Source organism: Procambarus clarkii, chromosome 21, assembly GCF_040958095.1.
Source record: "Procambarus clarkii isolate CNS0578487 chromosome 21, FALCON_Pclarkii_2.0, whole genome shotgun sequence".
NCBI classification, from domain to species: Eukaryota; Metazoa; Arthropoda; class Malacostraca; order Decapoda; family Cambaridae; genus Procambarus; species Procambarus clarkii.
The window spans coordinates 37,203,914-37,225,387 of NC_091170.1; the positions used below are offsets into that span (position 1 = coordinate 37,203,914).

The 21,474-nt window shown below is 44.9% G+C and overlaps 1 protein-coding gene across 1 annotated transcript in view; it reads left to right on the forward strand.

The window, feature by feature from the left end:
* Positions 1-21,474, forward strand: part of LOC123760744 (tuberin) — a 151,633-nt gene that overhangs the window by 82,087 nt on the left and 48,072 nt on the right. Inside the window, exons 22-25 of the mRNA XM_069328680.1 lie at positions 5,857-5,999; positions 12,269-12,423; positions 15,555-15,646; positions 17,241-17,331. Of these exons, the coding sequence (XP_069184781.1) occupies positions 5,857-5,999; positions 12,269-12,423; positions 15,555-15,646; positions 17,241-17,331 (481 nt within the window). The remainder of the gene's footprint in view (positions 1-5,856; positions 6,000-12,268; positions 12,424-15,554; positions 15,647-17,240; positions 17,332-21,474) is intronic.

The window sequence follows — 21,474 nt, forward strand, 5'->3', positions numbered from 1 at the left end:
CACATTTATTTTTATTTTTTAAATAAAATTGAGTTTAAGAAAATAGAAAAATATATATTGTATGGAGACCTAAAAATTAAATTAGCTTGTTAATACCTGTATCATAGTTAAAGATATAAATAACTTATAAATTAATGTTAATGTGTGCAGTAATTTTATAGTGCATTATGTTCTTAAATTGGAAATATGTTAAGGGGGATATAAAAGATAAGACAAGGCTGACAGAATCGTGAATAAAGAAAAAAAAGTAGGCAAATTTTTATTTCTGGTCATTTGTAAAGGAGAGAAATATGAGTGATTACAACAGTTGTTCCTGTCTAGTTTAATATCAGAAACACTTATGTATGAATTATATTTTTAAATGTTTTATATATATTATTTTAAATTACAGAATCTAAACATGGTTGTGACAACTGAAGAAGCAGCAGCTAGAAGAAGAAGTGCCAGTGCTAGTGTACCAGGTATAGCTGTAATGTTCTATTCTCTAGTTTCACTAGTATAAGCAAAATTAGGTGCAAGACTCCTATAAAAGTCATTAACACCGTGCTGCGCCAACCAAGAAAACTTGGTTGGTGGGAAACAGCGCCAACCGAAAAATACCTTTTGAATATTTTGTACCCATTCCAAACACATGCAGGGTAGGTTGTGTGCAAAATGGACTCTTAGGCCACCAGTGAGAGACAGCCATCTTGGAAAAAATCCCAGAATGTCCTAGGGCTGCTGGCTGGTGTTAGTACTGAGTGAGCAACCATGGGTGGTACACACTCCTCTGGCTCCCAAACACCTGTCCAATGCGGTGTTGAAAGGTCGCTCTCTGTCGGTGAATTCAGACCTTATTGTTTGAAGAACATTAGGGTCATGATATTGATGAAGCTATGTGCAATAAGGACCTAACACAAAGGTCGGATGCAAGTGATACAGCACCGGTGAGAACGATACAGAGAGCATATCCAGTTGTAGCTCTGAGCTATAGAGCGCCTAACAGAAACAGACAGCAGCCTTCGATGCTGTCTGTTTCTGTTAGACGCGGGGATCGCCCCTGTGTGTCGTTTTGGTGCTCATAAGGTGCGTCAGCCCTTTTGCGGTTCATCCCAGTGACAGGGTGGTGGTGGGTAGGAGGCTCGCTCTGTTTGCTCGTGTCTGGTCCACGATTTGTGGGCCTTTCGGGTTGTTTCGTGTGGCCTGCAGTGGCAATGGGTGGCTCCTCCTCCTTTGGGGGGTTCAGAGCTGGCAGGGCGGGTCTCTTCTCCTACGCTCTGTCAGATCATTTTGGAGTGGGTTTGCTTGGGCGTAGTTGAAACGATCTCATCCCTCAGGTGGGTTCCTGCCTGTTTCTTGTCCTGAAATGGGACTGCGCAGACCTCCGGTTTATTCTAGACTTGTCTCATCTGCACCGTGGGCTTATTGCCCCTCCTTTCAGATGACTACTTTGTCCCAGGTCCGTCTTCTGTTGGAGCCGGATGCTTGGATGGTATCCCTGGACCTCAAGGACACGTATTGGGCCATCCCAATTCATCTGAAGTTCAGGGACTGACTCGGTTTTGTTGTAGGCGTCAAGGTTACCACTTCCTTACCTTCCATTTGGCTTGAATCTGATGCCTCGCATTTTTGCATGCTTTACTCGGGTTGTGGTGGCCCTCCTGCGTCTGGTAGGTGTTCAGGTCCTGGCCTACCTCGACGAATGGCTGGTTTGGGCTCCCAGCCAGTCCGCGTATTTGCTCACCTGGGATTTGGTTCTTTCCAGCTTGCCGGATACGGGTTCTTGGTGAACTGGCGGAAGTTCACCAAGTTTTTTTCAGGTTCACCAAACCTGAAGTTTTTCCCTTCAGGTTCGGTCTTGGCTGGGTCTTGTGTGGGATGCTTGGACCGATTCCTTGTCTCTTCCTCTGGCTGCTCTGCTTCACCTGCGTTCCTGCCTTCGACTGTTCCTGAGGGGCTCCCGGGTCATGCGGCGGTTGCTCGTGGGTTGTGCGGGAGCCTGAACTTTGCCATGCTGGTCTACCCAATAGGTCGGGTGAGGCTTCGTCGGGTTCTGGTTCCTTTGGGGACGTCCTTCAGCCTCTCTTGTGACCACTGGGTTTGGCCTCTGGGGGAGGGGGGGGAGGCTTTGCATCTGTTGCTGCGTCGCCGGCTTGCTCTTTGGGTTTTTCAGGGTTCATTGCCTTGGTGCCTATCTAAGCCCTCGCTCGATGTGTTCACTGGTGTGTCGTCTCTCAGCTGGGGCTTTGTGACCAGTGTTCGCCAAGCCGGCCTTGGGCAGTGGGGTCTGTTCCTCCGTCGGGCTCACAGCACGGTGCAGAAGTTTGCGGCTGTCTGGATGTTGCTCCGGAGGGTTTGGGTCACTCGTGGATCGACGATCCGGCTCCATTCGGACTGTTCCTCGGTGGTTCATTGTCTGAACCGAGGGGGTTCGATGTGGTCCTAGGCTCTTTAGGGCTGGTCGCTTTGGGTGACTCATCTGCCGAGTTCTCGGGGTTTGGCTCTCTTAGCAGTTCATGTTCGGGGAGTTTCCAGTGTCCTGGCGGGGATGGCCTGTCCCACTTCCTTTCCCTTTGCATAGAGTAGACGGTTGACACCGACTCGTTCAGTTGGCTCTGCCAGACGTTCGGGACTCCGGAGGTGGACCTCTTCGCGTCAGCGTGGTCAAGGCGTTTCCCAGTATGCATGGCGCCCTTCCCCAACTGCGAGGCCATCGGGGTCGACTCCTTCCGGCAGGACTGGGCAAGATGGGTTACCTGTATTTCTTTCCCCTGGTTCAGCTGTTGCTCCAGGTCTTGGCTCACTTGGAGACTTACCAAGGGAGAGTTGTCCTTCTGGCTCCTTGGTGGCCGGTCCAGCCTTGGTTTCAGGCGCTGATTGCTCGGTGTCCAAACCCCAGGGTCTTCCTGCAGCTCCGCCTCTTTCAGCAGAGTGGTTCAGTCCGTTACGTGGCTGGTTCGTTCTTTTCCTTGAGTCTTCGCGTCTGGAGTTTCTGACTCGAGTCTATCATCACTTGTATGGGGCACTGGTGGCTTCATTGTTGTTCTACTACCTGCATGCTTTGTCTTGGTGGCATTATGGAGTTTCCTGTCAATCCTTCTGGTTTTTCCTATCACTGCTTAGGTGTACTTTAGTCTCTGATAGGGTTGTCTTGTCCCTTCTTTTGTGGTTGTTCTAGGATCTTCATTTTATGCTGAATACTGTCGTCTCGAATCATACAGAGCTGGCGGAGCCACTCCAGCTTGTGTTTGGTATCGATGTTACTTCTGCTCCGTTTCACAAGCTGTCTTGTGTGTTGTTTCACCTCCATCCTTCTAATGCGCCACTTGAGCCGTCCTGGTCTTTTGACAGGGTGCTCTCTTTTTTTCTCTTCTCCTTGGCTTGTAATGGCCCATTTGATTCAGGGTTATTTTTCTAAGGCTCTGTTCCTGTTGGCATTGGCCTCTGGGGTCAGGTAGGGAAGCTTCATGCTCTCCTCCTGTGCAGGGGTTTCTCCTCCTGGTGGTAGATTGTTTGGTTGCAGCCGTCTCTTTCTTTTCTGGCAAAGAATGAGACTGCTGCTTTCCGGAGGGGTCCTTGGGTTGTTGATGCTTGGTTGGTCAGGCCGGGGGTGCATCATGTGTTGTGTCTGGTTGCGGCTCTCCACTGTTATTTGCGCGCCACGGCTTCGGTGGCCGGGGATGCGCTTCGGGTTGACCCGGTTTCCCTCCTTCCCTGTTCCCGGCTCGGGTCTCCTAGGTCGTCCGCAGGGCTATTAAGTCTAGCCAGCCTGCGGTCTATCCTCATGCCCATGACGTTTGTAAGTTTGCTGCCTTAGCTGCCGTCTTTGGCATCATGCCTTGGGTTGACATTCGGCACAGGGTTTTTGGTAGTTGAACAGGATCCTGGCTGCTCGCTATCTTGTCAATGTCTCTGGACCTAGTAGGGCCTGCGTTGCATTGGGTTGGCAGTTGCAGCCAGTTGTCTTGACTTTGCATTGAGGAGTGAGGACTGATCACTTCTTGGGTAAGTCCCAGTGTTTTTTCCATGTCTTTGGGTAGTTAGCTCCTGGGGGCCGACGGGGTATCCCCCAGAGATTCAGTGTTAAATGTAATGAAATGCCATTTGCTGGGTGAGTCCCGGAGGCTTCCCGGCATCCCTCCCTCCCTCCCTCCGGTCGGCGGTGTTTTCACGTGTTTTGACATCCAGCCTAAGAACTGCTGATTGGAGTGCCGGCGCGAGGGTCTGGGGCTTTCCCTTCCCACTCCCAGGGAGAGGGGTGTTGCACAGACAGCAGTGCGGCAACTTGATGATGTCGTGGTCGTTTGCTAATTTTCGTTTTGGAGTTCTGTTCACTTGTTCGGCTTTCATTAGCAATATTTTCACCAGAATAGGGGTTTGTTTTGGGGCCCCCTACCTTTCTGGGTGCCAGATGCAGTCGATGACAGACATAGAATGCTCCTAACCATACGGGGGTTTCTATAGGCCACTGCTCCTCGTGCCTCTCCGAGGGGGCCAGGTTCTGGCTCGTGGTCCCCGGTAGGCAAGAACTCGATGCACTTTGAGTGATGCCAGAAAACTATTAGATACATATCTGCCTGGATAGCTCCGGTTAGCCTCCAGGACTTACCCAAAAAATGGAGTTTCATTACAATCAATGCTAATTTTTTATGTCGGCTGCTGCCCTGTGCCTTTCTGTTCGTTTATTTTGTAAATTTTTTGGAGGGATGGCTTCCCTGTCCCATAGCTACCTGAAGCTATCTTACAGAGATTGCTTTATGCTAAAAGTTCACATTTGTTTCGGAAGTTCAATTTGTCCTGTTGCTGGTTAAGACTTGGTTGGGACTAATCTAAGATGTCATTGCTCCTTTCAGCCTTGGCATGGGTGGCTTCTTGCATTTGTTTTGTGGTGGGAAGTGCTCTTATTATTCATTAGCATTGCACGTGGTTGTGTAGCTGCCTGAATTTTACTTATGTGGTGTACCCATTGGGACAAGTTTGACTGCTGGCACACTGTAGGTTTTCTCTGGGAGAGCCCCTTTCGCTTTCTTAAATTGTTGGAGTTTTGTCTCCCAGATTTCTTAAAAGTAGTTTCCTGTTAGTGACTGAGTGAATTAGATCCTAGTCTTTTATACTTTGTGCACTAATTACATCATAATTTTCAACTTCTTATATTTTGTACTTAAAGTTGTGAATGAAAGTGGCTGTGACAACTTTTCTTCGGTATATTCCAGTTCAAGATCACCCATACATAGAATAAGAATTTCTTTACATCTCTATGACTAAATTGCTTATCCATCTTCCATACATGCCTCCTTGTCCTACTTCCTTTCAATTGTAATGGGATGCACTAGTCTGTTTTGCCTACTATTTTCAATAGTATCTTGTATGTAGTGATGAAGCCCTTTTTGATTTTTTCTCTACTCTTCAGGTTGTGAGGTTCAGTGTCTTAACCTGTCCTATCTGAGCCCTCTGAATATTAGTACAGTACTGCTCTAGATGCAAACCTTTTTACTTTTTCAAGTTTCCTTTTGTTTCAAAAATTGCATATTCCCTGCTAGTTCTACTTATGAACTCGCTCCCTCTGGATGGCAGGCCATTTTCATAAATTAGAAAGAGCAACAATTCTTGGACAGAGCCTTGGGGTATCCCATTTCTCAATCTTCTTCAGCTTGACATATTCTATCTGGTTATGACTTGTTGTTTCCTGCACATCAGGTGTGGATACTTGGTGTGATTTCCAAAAGACTTGGCTGTACCATTCCAGAATTTGGGAGCTACTGAAAGCCTGCCAGAAAAGGGTGTTTCATCACATTTAATGCCTGATTTTTTTATACTTTCTACCTTTAATTTGTATATACATGTGCATAATGATTTCGTGGCTTCAGTTTTTTTAAGATTTTTATATATAAATTTTCTACGCAGGGACGAGGAGGAAAAGGTGATGTAGACATGATGATGTTTCACAATGATTTGCGTGAGACTTGTCTTGACCTGATGTCTCGGTACACATATTCTGACTTTGCTCCTCCTACTAAAAGGTAATATGTATGTGGAGTTTATTATTTTTATGCATGCATGTAACAAAACAAATTGTGGAATTTTCTGGGGGGAGCCCCTTTGGCTCCCCTTAGTTTACTAGGCTGATATGCTAATGTCAGACTTTGGCATCAGTCATGTGTATGGAGTTCTGTGGGCCTACCGGGGACCACGAGCTAGAACCTGGCCCCCTCAGAGAGGTATGGGGAGCAATGGCCTATAGAAACCCCCGTGTGGTTCGAAGCATTCTGTGTCTGCCATCGACCAGGTCAGGCACCCAGAAAGGTAAGCTTCCCAAAACAAACCCCTATTCTGGTGAAAATTGCTACCACAAGCCGAACAAGTGGATAGAACTCCCCAAAAGAAACGAGCAAATGAGCATGACATCACACGTCGCCCCGCCACTGTCTACGCAGCTCCTTCCTCCCCTGGATAGTGAAGGGGGAGCCCCAGACCCCCACTCGGCTATCCACCCTTCAGTTCTAAGGCTGATGCTAGAGGCTGAGGTCGTGTGCTCTGGCTCCGGTGGTTGTTTCAGCACTGTACCTAGTGTGTGGTGACTGTCTTCTAGGTGGTGCATGAGCTGTGAAAGATTCTCCAGTACTCAGGCTGCATGCGCCTAGGGTTTCCTTTCCTAGGTGCCCTGTAAGTACTGCCTTTGGGGCTTGGGGCCACCTTCCACAAGTTCCTTGGGTTCTGCCCCTGCTAGGCCATTTACTGCTTGGGTTTCGGCCGCCCTTTGTGTGCTAGGGTGTTCTGTCTCCCTTGTTCGCCTTAGGGTAGGGGGGCAGTTTGCACTGGTAGGGGTGCAGGGTACTGTGCAGCTTATTTTCACCAATCATGGCAGCCAGCTCTGTTCCGCCTGGGTACATTGTCCTCTTGCGGGGTTTTCTTTTTCGTTTTGTTTGTCTGCCTAGTGGGGGGGGGGGGTGTCTGCCTTGGTTCTTGCCCTCCGTGTACTGAGTACTCTTCCTTCTTCTGGTGGTTCCCCCCTGCTAGGTCCTCTTGAGTGCACACGTCCCGGGGGTTCAGTTCTTAGAAAGTTTGGTAAGTGTGGATGCCAGTTGGCAGTACCCTGCCTGGGATTACCTGGGCGTGAGTCCCTATAGGTAAACACTCAGGACCCTGGGAAACCCCGAGGGGGGCGTGTGGGTCCGATGGATATGGCCCCTGAATCCCCCCCCTCTCTTTGTGCGAGTTTGAGGGTTGCTCTGTTCCCCTTGTCTCAGGGTGACTCTCACTGTTTTTCCTCCGTCTGCTGCCTGTGGGGTCGGTGGCTCCTTCAGCCCAGAGCCCTGCGAGTTTTGTTGCTTGTTTGTGGCTCATTTACCCAGTCTTATGCTGACTATGCAGGTGCAGGCAGCATGGGCATTGCAAGTTGAGTTTCAGTGGTGCAACACGAGCTAGGTCATTTGCTCCCTGGAAGCCCCAAGGCTGCCCCGTTTTGGTTGGTGTGACAGGGCTTGGAGGTGTTGGTTGCTTCAGTTTTGTTTCCTTCCGCGCCCCTTGTTCTTTCCCCTTAATGGTCTTGAGACTTGGGCGGTCTCGGGGAATTCCCCTTTCGGAGTAGCAACGGGGGCATTCAAGTCTGTTCCTCCAGCCGTGTTGTGTGAGTCTGCCAGTGGGCTCCCTTCCTTAGTACTTGTCTGGCTGCCCTGGCTCTTCTTATGAGGCTGGGGCTTTGGGGGAACGGCTCGGCCCCGGGACCCGGGACTGGTGGGTGAGTTCCCGGGGCTGGTGAGGGGCTGATGTTGGACCCCGCCTTGGTTTTTCTACCCTTTGGGCGGGGCTTGCGGTTATGAGGAGTGGGGTTTTTCTTACACCCCCCATCCTCTCCATACATGTTTTTGGGAGTCGGCCCCTCCCCGGGATCGGTTCCTTGTCCCTTGGATCTGTCGGGTCCGTCCTATTGGTAGGTACGTTTCTCCACCCTTCTTCTTGGGACGGGCCTTCATCGTCATGTTCCCCTCTTCTCGGGGTTCTGCATGACTTGGTCTTGGGTGCGACTTTGCCTTCTGTGCCTTCGTGGCTTCTTCACGCTTGCTTCTTTATGTTCTAGAAGGCTCGGGAAGGTTTTGTTTCTTCCTGTATTATTGGAACGTCTGTCGTCTTCCAGTCCTGTGCTGCGCAGGGTTGCCAGATTGGGCTCCTTGTAGCCCAAATGGGAAGCTGTGCTATGTTTCTTTTCGCTCCTTACTGCTTTTTTCGACTATGGTTGGCGGCTGCCCGGTGTACTCTCCTCTGGGATTCACTTGTTAACTACACTATTTTGTCTGGTTTTCAAGTCACATTCGTGGTTTCTTTCTTCAGCTCGCGACGTCTGGCAACCCACATCTGGCATCCCTGCTGCGCATGTGCCGTGGTTGTTTGTTTTGATATGGATGGTATGCACGTGTGCTGGTGTTCTGCATCCTTTTTTTCTCTCAGGCGCTTCGCCTCTCGCTCCTCTCAATTCTCCAATCTGTGCCCCGTAGCTCCTGGGGGTGTTCTGGATTGCTTCTATGGGGAGGACGCTGGATTTTCCCAGCGTATGGATGTGGGACTCCTCCTTCGCTTCTTCTGGTCTTTTTCTTGTGTTTTTCCGTTTTCTCATTTTGTCCTACACATGGTTGTGTGTTTTGTTTGTGCCTTTTGGCTCTCCTGTTGCCAGGTTTGGGTTCCTGATATCCTGGCTTACCCTTCCTGTTGGCATTTTCACAGTCTCTCGGTGTCTCTTCTCTAGAGTCTCACGTCGGGACTGTTATCTCCGATCTCCTGGCGGGCTCTCTCTGGCATTGGGTTGTTTTTCTGTACGGCAGCCGTTCCATCTCCTCCTTTGCCAGCTTGGGTTTCCGGCTCTGCTGGCTCCAGGGTCGTACCCGAGATCTTCCCGTGGCTCCACTTTTTCCTAGGCTCGATTGGCTCATGGCGAGGCTGGTTCAGCTCTGCCTCGGGTCTCTCGCCTTCTGTTGGTGGTTGGGTGGCTTCGTTGATGGTGTCCCACCTGCGTGCTTCTTCTTGGTGGCAGTGTGGGGTTTTTGGCGGACCTTTCTTTTCCTTCTGTCCCTTTTTTAGGTAGCTGTGTTTGTTGGTGTGGTCTTGTCTTTCTCTTGTGGAGGTTCAGGGCCGTCATCTTGCCCCATACTGTCGCCTCGTATCGTGCGGCACTGGTGGAGCCGCTTTAGTTTGCTTTCGGTATTGGTGTTACGTCTGTGCCGTTTCACAAGCTTTCTCGTTCGTCGTTTCACCTCCAGCCTGCTCCTGCGCCGCCTGAGCCATCCTGGTCATTGGACAGAGTGCTTTCTTTTCTTTCTTCTCCATGGTTTGTTGTGGCCCCTTCAGTTCAGGTTTGATTCCCGGAGGCTCTCTTTCTGTTGGCATTGGCTTCTAGGGGTCGGGTCGGTGAGCTTCATGCTCTCCTCCGGCACGGGTTTTCTGCTCCTTTGGTCGTGGCGATAGGTTTGTTTGTCTGCAGCCGTCTCCTTCTTTTCTGGCAATATATGAGACTGCTGCTTTACGGAGGGGTTCTTCGGTTGTTAATGCTTGGCTGGTCGGGCTAGGGATGCGTCATGTTTTGTGTCCGCTTGTGGCTCTCTGCTGTTATTTGCGTGCCACGGCTTCTGTATCTGGGGACGCGCTTTGGGTTGATCCGGTTTCCCTTCTTCCCTGTTCGCGGGTGAGGGTCTCCCAGGTCGTCCGCATGGTTGTTAAGGCTAGCCAGCCTGCGGTCTATCCTCATGCCCATGAAGTTTCCAAGTTCGCTGCTCTTGCTGCTGTTTTTGGCAACATGTCCTGGGCTGACATTCAGGTGCGTGAATTTTGGCAGTTGACCAGGGTCCTGGCTGCTCGTTATCTCGTGAACGATCCTGGGCCTAGTCGGGCCTGTGACCTTTTGGGTCGGCAGTTGCAGCCAGTTTTCTCAGCTTCGAGTTGAGGAGTGAGTAGCGACTGCCTGCTGGGTATGTTCCTTCCTTTTCCCTCTGTGGATAGTTAGCTCCGGTAAGGGGCTTCCCCCAGAAAACCAGCGTCGAATGTAATGAAACGCCATTTTCTGGGTGAGACCCAGAGGCTCCCCGACATCTCCTCCCTAACCGTTCGGCGATTTTTTCACGTGTTTTGACAGCCAGCTTCAGAACTGAAGGGTGGATAGGTGGGTGGGGTTCTGGGACTTCCCCTTTCCCCTCCTGGGAAGGGAGGGGGAAGGGGGAGTGATGTGTGATGCTAGTCATCAGTAGTCTGTCAAGTCAGTCATCAGTTGTCAGTCGAGTCAGTAATTAGTAAAGTCAGCCATTAGTAATAAAGTCAGCCATTAGTAGTAAAGTCAGTTATTAGTAGTGAAGTTAGTCAAGTTATACATCAATAGTCAAGTCAAGCAGGCTGCCACTCAAATCCTGTCAGGTTAGAAGCCAGTAAGTCTTTTTGTCAGTAAGTCTAGCAGGCGAGTCCCCAGTTGGCATTGATATACATCATGGGTCTGTTACCTCCAGCCCGGTTAGCAACTTGATTTATTAAATTCTTAATTTTTACAGCAATTTTAATTTCACCAACACTTTGATATATCAATAATTGATTGACTTTTGGCATTCTATTAAACTGCATGCTAATATGAAATTTCACAATTTGTGGATTACTGCACAATTTTTGATAGTATCAATTCTTGTATTTGAATGTATCCTAGTGCTTGGTTTTCACAGATGGAAATTTAATGTTGAGATTAACCATATGTAATGATGTAATGACACACACACACACATGGTCTCCAAGGTAATATTATAACAATACAGTATGTAGTTAATATTGATCAGAAAATCACTCTGATACTAATTTATAATAAATGAAAGTAAATTTTTGGTTTGATATACCTAATAAAATAATTCAAATTAATAATTATTGTCCACCAATGTGTGGATAAACTCTTCCTTTATGGATCTTGTTAGATATAGTACTAACAGTGGAAAGGGTTTCCACATCCATAGCCTAAACTTAAGATAAGTGGATCTGAGAGAACTTTCTCAAAACAGGAGCCTCAGAAATGCACATATTCATCCAGAAATGTACCCAAGGAGGAAGCAAGGATGAATTTATCTCCACATTTGTTGGAGGATAGAACACGTCCCCTCCCTTAAGATTGAATCCCTCTGCCTTGGGAATTAATCCTTATGCCAGACCAAATAGAAATCAAGGTTCCCACTAGGAGCCCTTTTAAGGAACAAATCCACAAGGGCCGTGACAAGGATTCGAACCTACGTCTGAGATCTTCTCAGATGCTGCCTTAATCGACTGAGCTACGACATGGTCAAAAGAGTTGAAACCAGAAGTTCTACTGAACTTACTTGGATCCTGCAGCCTCCCCGAGACACAAACCAGGGTTTCACACAACTCCCCCATGCACTTGAGCTATGTCAATAGGCCATTCTACCTCTTCGCCCTTACTTCATTACACACAGAAATCACAATAGCGTGATGCATCAACTGAACAAAACAAAACTGAAAAACTGAACAATGAAAAATTTTGTTCATTGATGCATCACGCTATTGTGATTTCTGTGTGTAATGAAGCCTTTTTAAGCCTTGGACCCCCTACCTACCACAGAGGAAGAGGGACCAGGGTTTAAACTCCAATGAAAACAAGAACGAAGTCTGGGGAAAAAAAAAGTAAGGGGAAATCAACACCACCCACAGAGGTCTTAGTTACCAGATTAGCCTGAGACAGGACCACATCTATTATAGGAGGAGGCAGAACTGAGAAGAAAGAACCAAATTCAATAATACTGATTGAAAGTATTCCAAAGACACTACCTGATAGTGGGAGGAGGAAGCGGTGAGGTGGTATTTTAGATGTTAGGGATAGTATTAAATGTTTGATACAGTAATTGTTAGTAACAAACATTTCTTTTACAAGCATTTTGAGCTGGGGAGATTTCAGACTTCCTCAGCTTCCCTTCCTCTGAAGGATCTGGATTCCAATACCTGCTCCTGATTGGTTGAGAGATGGTCACAGATGCTGGTGTTTTGGTTTTGGCCCAGGGGTATTAGTGTATAATATCTAGAGAGGCGCTGAATGGACCACCCCAGAAATTTTTTTTTAGTGTTTGGCCATGGCCTGCCTTGAATTGTATTGGGAACTTAAGCATTTCTGGGATTGCACTTGTGTATTGAATAAGGATTCTTTTAGTTTAATCCTGTACCATATGCTCTTTGTCATCCAATGATTTCAGAAGTTTCACAACTATGCATTATGATTAAATACTTTGTATTGAAAATAATGCATTTTAATATATTTGATCATCAGGAGTGCTGTATCCAAGATGTTTGTAGAAGAAGGCCAAGACCAAACCTGGGTCTTGGGCAGCAAGATAGTAACCATAACAACATCCGGATGTTCTAAACGACCTCTGAGAAATGGTCTATGCGCCAAATGCATTGAAATCTGCAATATAGAAAAGGGCAAGTATTATTTTCTTATTTAATTATATACTCTGTAGTGTTTGTTTATGTTTCTATATGTACTTTAGACCTGGTCATGAAAAACTTTCTTTGCACATTTCTTCATATTCTTCCTTTTAACACGTACAGCTTACCAATAAAAATTTCTCCACTCTCATCTAACTCCTTTCCCCATAACTGTGTTACTTGAAACTTAATTTCTAAAAATCACTATTGAATGCAATGAAACATCTCTTTGTGGCTGGGCGTTAGTGGCTCTCTGAAGCTCGCTCTCTTAGGTAGTTCTACACATGAGTCACTTCATCCTTAGATGTTCTTAATGATCTTCTAGAGACCAGATCCAGAACCTGGCATCATCACACAGGTGCAGGGAGCAGGGGATTTTTACAATTATCCTCATCAAGGAAACATGCAGAAAATAAGTAAAGCAAAACAGATAACTGCAAGATTCATGGAAAGAAAAGAAATGAATCTGCAAACGACTCTGCAAGTGATCACCCAGTAGTTAGGTTGAACCTCCTAGTTACAGCTAGCTACTGCCAGGTGGCAGCACTACAGGGAGCTCTGGCTTCCCTTGTCAACAGAGCTCAGTCCGGACATGAAAGCCACACACTGACTCAACTGAAAGGGGGAATGGGGAAGGGACCATGGAGTCAGGTTCAACTTGAAAGAGGATCTTCATTATACTTATTGCTGGTTTTCTGGAGGAAGCATGGGGTGTTTTCTTTTGACCCTAGTGGGCAGTTTCTTCATCTGCAGCCTTATTTTCTGGTCGATGTGGAAACTTGGCTTCCAGAGGGTCCCTTGGTGTACTTACCTAGTTGTGCTTGTGGGTGTTGAGCTCTGGCTCTTTGGTGTGTGATGCTTGGTCTGGCTAGGGTGTACCTACTGTTGTGTCCAGTTGTGGCAATATGCCCTTACCAGCATGCCATCTGTTCAGCTTTGTTGGATGCACTGATTGTCGATCTGGTTTCCTTGGCACCTTGTTCCATGGCAAATTTGGCCCCCAGTGTTCGTAAGTTTGCTGCTTCGGCTACAGTCTTCACTATTATGTCATTGGCTAATATTCAGGTTTGGTGGTTTTGGAGATTTAACAGGGTCTTGGTGGCACGGTATTGGGTCAACATTCCTGGTCCTAATTGCATTACCATGGACTGAGTTTCTGGGCCTGGCATCTCTTATAAGACTTTGTAGCTGCCTCCTCTCATCCCTGGTAAGTCCCATTTTTTCCCCTTCTCTGTGGTTAGCTTCAGGAGTCATCAAGTGGCTTCCTCCAGAAAACCAGCATTGAATGTAATGAAAAGTCCCTTTCTGAGTGAGTCCTGGTGGCTTCCTGACTCCCTCCCACCTTACCAGGTACTTCAATTAGTGGTCCATCATGTCTGGACTGAGTGGTTGTCAGCATGAAACTGAGATGTCATCTGTTGGCTGCTCAACATACTAGAAGGTGTTTCATTCCCAGTTTAAAGTGAACCATTTCGTTTTGAGTTAGTATTGTGCATTTTCTATTTGCTGTTTCAGTGCTTCATTTTCATGAATCATGTAATTGTCTTTATTGTCTCATCTACTTTTTAGTAGTATTCCTGGCAGTCATAACACTTCCCATCTCTGTGCCTCTTTGAGGGAAGCCACATTCTCAGGCTCTGGTTCCTGATAAGCCAACATGATGCATATGACTGATGTGACTAAGTAATGGGAAGCTATCTCAGCAATATAGCTTCAGGGATCCATTGGGGCCCACCCAGAAGGGTTTTTGTTTCAGCACCAACATTTACAAGTTAATAAGCCCATAATTTGTATATGCAACCCCCTTATTTAACCACTAAGGCCTGTGTTTAATGAAAGAAATTTGAATGATACTGACAAGACAGTTATTTTATGGTACAGTATATAGATATACAAAAATGGATGGATTTTAGTTACACTAGCTAAAATATTCAAAACACAGAAATTTGAAGTACCAAAAGTATAATTACAGTGTACAGAACTTGGAAGCAGACCAATTATGTGAAAACAAATTTGACACGGTCACAGTCCATTACAAAATCATAGCCCTTAATATACGCTCATAACTTCACCACTTCACATGTTTACAGTCACTTTGTGAGCTTATTAACACCCTTACCTGCATTCCAGTACTCCCCACTAATTTTCCATGTAATATATATATACTTCTGACAGTCCAATAGTGTGTTAGCCTCATTACTAATTGGATATCCCTCAGCTATACTCTGCTTGGTCATTTGGCATGTAGCTGATGTTCTTCTGCCCTGGTTTCTCATTCTGGCCATTATTCTTCTATGTACAAACCTAATCTGCCTTTTCTGTTATGCTAATTTGTATTTTCTCAAAATAAGCCAGCTTTTCCTATGAAGGTGATGTTTTGTGTAAGCTCTGGGAGCTACTGAGTGGTCCTTACCCAAAACTGTGTTGAATATACAGTAATGCAAAGGTGGGGATCAAGTTCCAAAAAGACCAAATCCCCTGAACTCGGTACATTACGAGCTACCCCAGGGTGGGGTTAACTCATAATGTACTGAATTCCAGAAAATTGAATTCGAAACTGTCATGCCCACCCTTGATATAATAAAAGGCCCATTTCTGGTGGACCACCAGTAGCTCCCTGTCCCTTTCTTTCTTTTGGAGTTACTGGGCTTGGTACAGGCAGGTCTAGAGTTAGGTGGCAGGTTAACTGAGACCTCAAGTGACTTGCTGCCATTTTGGTGGCAGTCCAACATATCTGGGTAAGGGTATTTATTCTGTGGCAATGATCATTGGTCTTGGATACCTTGAGGCTCCTCACTTTCTTCAGGCAGTTGCTTGTTTTGTTGTTCCTATATGGCTTCTGGTAGATTTTCCAAGTTTTGTGATTGATCACCGATCCCCTTGTTCCACTCGCCTGATAGATTAAGTTAGATCCTAGTTCTTACTTCTGGCATGCAATGGATGGGTCATGGATGTTTGGTGTGTGTTGGGATAAGCTTTTGGAACCAGAATTAAACTCTGGGAGCTATTTGGGGCCAACCAGAAATAGATTGATTTTTCAATGGATACTTTCAATGCTTGATTTAATCTGTAATACCACATGGAACTGTATGTGTTTGACATTAATAAATCATGTTTTTAATCAGGTGTCACTGTTCCTGAAGCAGTCATTCCTGGTGGCTTAAGTGTTCACCGCAGGCGTCACCGTTCGGAATTACACAGGACTATATCACATGAGGTATGTTAATTTTAGAGTCTAATGTTTTGGAATGAAGATAATTCATGGAATAGCTTCATTACTGGATAAAGTGTCTTGGTAAATAACTTTTCTAAAAAACTAGATGAGGTACCTGGCAATGCCTGGATCTCATTCCCCCGCTCTTTCCCTCTTCTCTCTTTTCCATGCTGAGCATTCCACTTTAATTGATTTTCAGGCATCTTTATGTGCAGGAATCTTAGCAGATATATGGAAAAAGGCAAACATAGTTCCAGTCTATTAAAATGGTAGCAGAGAAGATTCTCTTGAATTATACACCTGTATTGTTGGCAGGTGTGGTAGTCAAAACACTGGAAAACTAGTTAAAACCTAATGGGGAGAATATCTGGAGAGAAATGACAATAACACAGTATGGCTTTCAAACAGGAAGATCCTATGTAACAAATCTATCTAGTACTTATGATAGAGTCATGAAGATTCTACTGAAAGAGATGGTTGGGTTGACTGTGTTCATTTGGACCTTAAAAAACGCTTTTGATAGTCCCACACACGAGGTTGTTCTGGAAACTGGAATGAGCTGGAGAGGTGACAGGCAGACTGCTGACATAGATGAAAATTTTTCTGACAGAAAGATGAGGGTCGTAATCAGAGGTCATGTATCAGACTGGAGGAGTGTTAATAGTGGATTACCACAGGGTTCAGTTCTTGCACCAGTAATATTCATTGTCTGTATAAATGATCTACCAGTAGGAATACAGAACTATATGAACATATTTGTTGATGAAGCAAAGCTACTAGGAATGATAAGAGACTTAGACAATTGCAATGCCCATCAAGTTGACCTGGACAAACTAAGTGTATGGAGTAACACCTGGCAAATGGAATTCAGTATAAATAAATGTCATATTATGGAGTGTGGAATAAGAGAAAGTAGGCCTACACAACCTACAAATTATGTGGAATGGCATTAAAAACTAACTCTTAATAAAGAAAAAAACCTAGGCTGTTACTAGAAAAACCCAAAGTTGTGTGAGGAACATATGCTATGCTTGAATTTTGAAAGACCAAAATTGGAATATCCAGTGGTTGTATAGTACACATGCCTCAAGAAGTACATCAGTACTTCTGGAAAAATGGAAAACTAAGTTTGAGCCAGGTACGGATCCATGACCCAGGATCTGGGTCACGATCCCCGGTAGGCAAAATTCCCTGCACATTGACTGATGTCAGAAATCTAATATATTCATATCAGCCTGGATAACTCCGGGAAGCCTCCGGGTCTCGCCCAGAAAATGGCATTTCATTACATTCAGTGCTGGTTTTACATCACAGACAAAACAGCAGAGTGCCTACATATATAAATGGTTGTGACCCTGATTTGAAAAATAAAAAAAATCTTAGAATAGGTAGATAGGTATACAGTAGTATAATATATAGGGGTTAGGAAACTTTATTGATTTTTCTCTACATTTGGTTCACTTACTAGCTACTGCTAGTAATTTTCACTGCTTTATTGGTCTTTAATTTATTTCTTATACAGTATTTTCCAAAAGATTTAATTTTATGAAATATATTAAATTTCTTTGTTAAAAACCAGATTTCTCTCTTATTCCAGGCCAAATATATGCCTCAGAGTAAAGATGACTTGCACATGCGCTCTGCAATGAGAGACAGTGGTGATGGCTTGACACCATTAATTGACCAAGGCAAGTATTGTGTCTGGTACATACATATGATATACTGGTAGCTTCTTGTCTGTTATTCAAGGTGGTTTGGTATATAGAAAATCTTTCCCAAACTTTACATTTCTAATTGAATATACATCTTCAACACTGCTCAGTAGTATTTGTCTCTATAATTTATGCTTTCACTGCTAAATATAAAATGATGCATACATCTTACTAATAGTGTTAGGCAAAATTCTAAATGTGGTGTGCCAGTTTGATGTGGTCCATCAAACATATATATATATAAATGTCATAAATGTGGTTGAATGGATACAACAGTGAGTTGTGCAATCCACTGTGTGGCCATGGCTACCCCAGCATTCATCTCAAATTGGATTCGTTTAATGCCACCAAGATCTCGATGGACCTGTGGCTCGGCCTGCTGGAAGCAAACTTTCAGTATCATGAGATTAAGGAGGACGCCAACAAGAAAGCGGTGCTCTTAGTTTCACTGGGTACAGAAGTATATAGTGTTCTTGGTAGCTTGTGTGCGCCAGAGCTACCCCACATGAAGACCTAAGTAGACCTGATTGCCCTGCTTAAGCATCATTATGTAGTGAAACCTTAATATCACAGGAGTTTGATAGATTTTCAGAAGAGGACGAAGAAGCAGCAGGAATCCGTACAGGATTTATATGCGGAATTGAAGGCGTTGGCGAACCACTGCAACTTCGGAGCACAGTTTGACGGCCAGGTGAGGGACTAGTTGTTCATGGCAGTAGAAAATGAGATATTTTTCCCTAACCTGGTGGCAGAAAATGTGGATCTACAATCGATGACTTCATGGACAGTGCTAGAGAAGATTTTGAACCTGGAAAGGGCTTTTGGAAGTAAGAAATCTACAAGAAATTATGGTAGTACAAGTCCATACCAGATGTAAACACTGTGGGGTACAATCACAGTTGTAGCAGGTGCAAGTTTTGTGACTATGTATGCAACTTTTATAACAAGGAGGGGCACTTGAGGAAAGTGTGTAGAGAATACCTGAACAGGAATAGCAAGGCCTGGGAGAGGAGACGACCAGGGAATGCAGGAAGAAGAGGTAGTGGTAATATGGTCAAGGCAGTAGAGAAAGGTAAACTGTCTGAAGAAACTGCAGGTGAGGAAAGCAGACTATATTCGGTGAATGAAAAGGTATGTTCGGTGAAGTCACAAGTGGTGAATTTTGTAATTAATGAGAAGTTGGAACTAGACACTGGTGCTGCAGTGTTAACATTTCCTAAAGATCAGGCAGATACCTTGCAATCGAATGTAAAACCAGGTAAAAAATCATTAAGTGCATATGTAATATAATATACCGATTAAGGTCTCTGTCAAGGTGTCGGCAAAAATAGGCTATAATGGAAAAGAAATTGTCCAGGATTTTTATGTAATGGATTCACATAATCCTAGCCTATGTGGTAAGGTAAGGATCTCATGGGGAAAAGGTGGGAATTTTCTTGGTGGGCCTAGATGAATTATCAATAGTTTAAACAATTAAAAGTGCCGAACATATGTTAGATAAATATTCAGTGGAGGCAAGGTAAGCCAATTAATAGCATGGTGGCAAAAATTCACCTGAAAAGTGGGGCTTCACCTAAATTTTTCAATGCAAGAACGGTTCCGTTTCATTACAAGCAATTGGTAGAATCAGCCTTGGAAAGGCATGTGGTAGAAGACATCTTAGAGCCAATTACACATAGTGAGTGGGCAGCCCCAATTGTACCAGTGTTGAAGGCAGATCAGGAAATCCATGAGAATCTGTGCAGATTTGAAGGAACTCAACAACCGCATTTGCTGTGAGAAATACCCTTTACCTAAGATAGATGAGTTGTTGTCAGTGGTCTGCAAGGGGACAATCTTTTCTAAAATTGACCTGAAAAATACTTATTTGCAAATTCCTGTAGAGGAGGAGAACCAGAAATTGTTAGTGATTAATACCCACAAGGGGTTATTTAAGTATAAAAGACTTCCTTTTGAACTCTCCTCGTCTCCAGCAATTTTTCAGAGATTCATGTCCCCATTGTTAGTAAACATTGAAGGTGTGGCTAGTTTTTTAGATGACATTATTGTATGCGGGGAGAATGAGGAAGAGCATGATGCTAGATTAGAACAGGTTTTGAATCTCCTGCAAGAGCACAATGTGAAGATTAATAAGGGTAAAACAACATTGAAGACCAAGGCCATTGAATACCTGGGGTACCATATTTCAGGTAAGGGCTTTACTCCTTTTCACAAAAATGTAGCTGCTATAGTAGATGCCCCAGCCCCAACATCAGTTAGGGGAAGTACAGTCTTTTGTTGGGATGGTTACATATTTTTGTAAGTTTGCAAAGAACTTTTCAACAAAATTAGTGCCCTTGTATGAATTGTTGAAAAAAAGGGGCTAGATTTCAGTGGGCAGCAAGAGAAGAGAATGCCTTCAGGAATATTAAGCAGGAATTGATAAATTCTCCAGTGCTCACCAATTTTACTGGTAGACTCCCTTTAAAACTGGAGGTAGATGCTTCCCCAGTAGGAGTGGGTTGTGTATTATTACAGGAAGTAGATGGTCAGGATAAAGTAGTATATTTTGCTAGCAAGAAATTAACTCCTGCAGAACAGAATTATTCTCAGTTAGATAAAGAAGCCTTAGCTTTGGTATATGCTGTAAAAAAACCGAGGTATTTTCTGCTGGAAATTTCTTGCTAGAACAGACCGTAAACCCCTGCTAGGATTATTTGGCAGAGATAAACAAATTCCAGTTAATGCCAATGCTAGAATTCAAAGATGGGTATTACTACTCTCGCAGTTTGAGTATGATTTAGAGTTTAAGCCAGGCAAGGATAATATAGTAGCTGATGCATTAAGTAGATTGCCTGTGACAGAAGAATTGAATTCCAGTATTCCAGTGGAATATGTTAACCTGGTGGAATCTATGTCTTTTGAGGATATTTCATTCCAGACTATTAGGAAGGCAACTAGTAGAGATTCCAAATTTAATCTGTTGATGAAGTTTGTCAAATATGGTTGGAATGATAATTTATTATTGTCAGAGTATGCTGCGGTAAAGGCTGACCTTAGTATTCACCAGGATGTACTCTTGTATAGGAATAGAGTGTATGTGCCTGGGGAACTAAGATATAAGATTTTGGGACAGCTGCATGTAGGCCATAATGGCATAAATGCTATGAAAGCAAAAGCTAGAAGTTGGGTTTGGTGGCCAAAAATAGACTAGGATATTGCTGAGGTAACAAAAAATGTTCATATTTGCTTTAAGAATTATCAGAAACCACAGGCCCCAGTACTTTCTTGGCCATGCACTGGGAAACCCTGGTCTAAACTTCATATAGATTATGCTGGACCTATGGATAACAAATATTACCTGGTGGTGGTGGATTCATACACACAATTTCTGGATGTTCATGTGTGTAATTCCACCACATCATCTCTTACTTGTGAACTGTTAAGGAAAATATTTTGTAATGTTGGATTGCCAGACATGGTTGTGTCAGACAATGCTCCTTATTTTGTTTCTGTGGAAATGGAGGATTTTTTTAGGGGGAGCCCCTTTGGCTCCCTGGAGCTTACTAGGCTGATGTGCTAATGTCAGACTTTGGCATCAGTCATGTGTATGGAGTTCTGTGGGCCTACCAGGGACCATGAACCACAACCTGGCCCCCTCAGAGAGGCATGGGGAGCAATGGCTTATAGAAACCCCCATGTGGTTGGAAGCATTCTATGTCTGCCATCGACCGGGTCTGGCATCCAGAAAGGTAAGCATCCCAAAACAAACCCCTATTCTGGTTAAAATATTGCTACCAAAAGCCGAACAAGTGGATAGAACTCCCCTAAAAGAAACGAGCAAATGAGCATGACATCACACGTTGCTGCCCCGCTGTCTGCGCAGCTCCCCCCTCCCCAGGAGGGGGAAGGGGGAGCCCCAGACCCCCCACGCCGGCTATCCACCAGTCTAAGGCTGATGCTAGAGGCGGAGGTCGTGTGCTCCAGTGATTCCAGCACTGTGCTTTGAGTGTGGTGGCTGTTTTTCAGGGGTGCGAGAGCCAGGAGTCATTCTACAGTACTCAGGCTGAATGCGCTTAGGGTTATCGTCCCTAGGTGCCCTGTAAGTAATGCCTTTGTAGCTTTGGTCTACTTTCCACA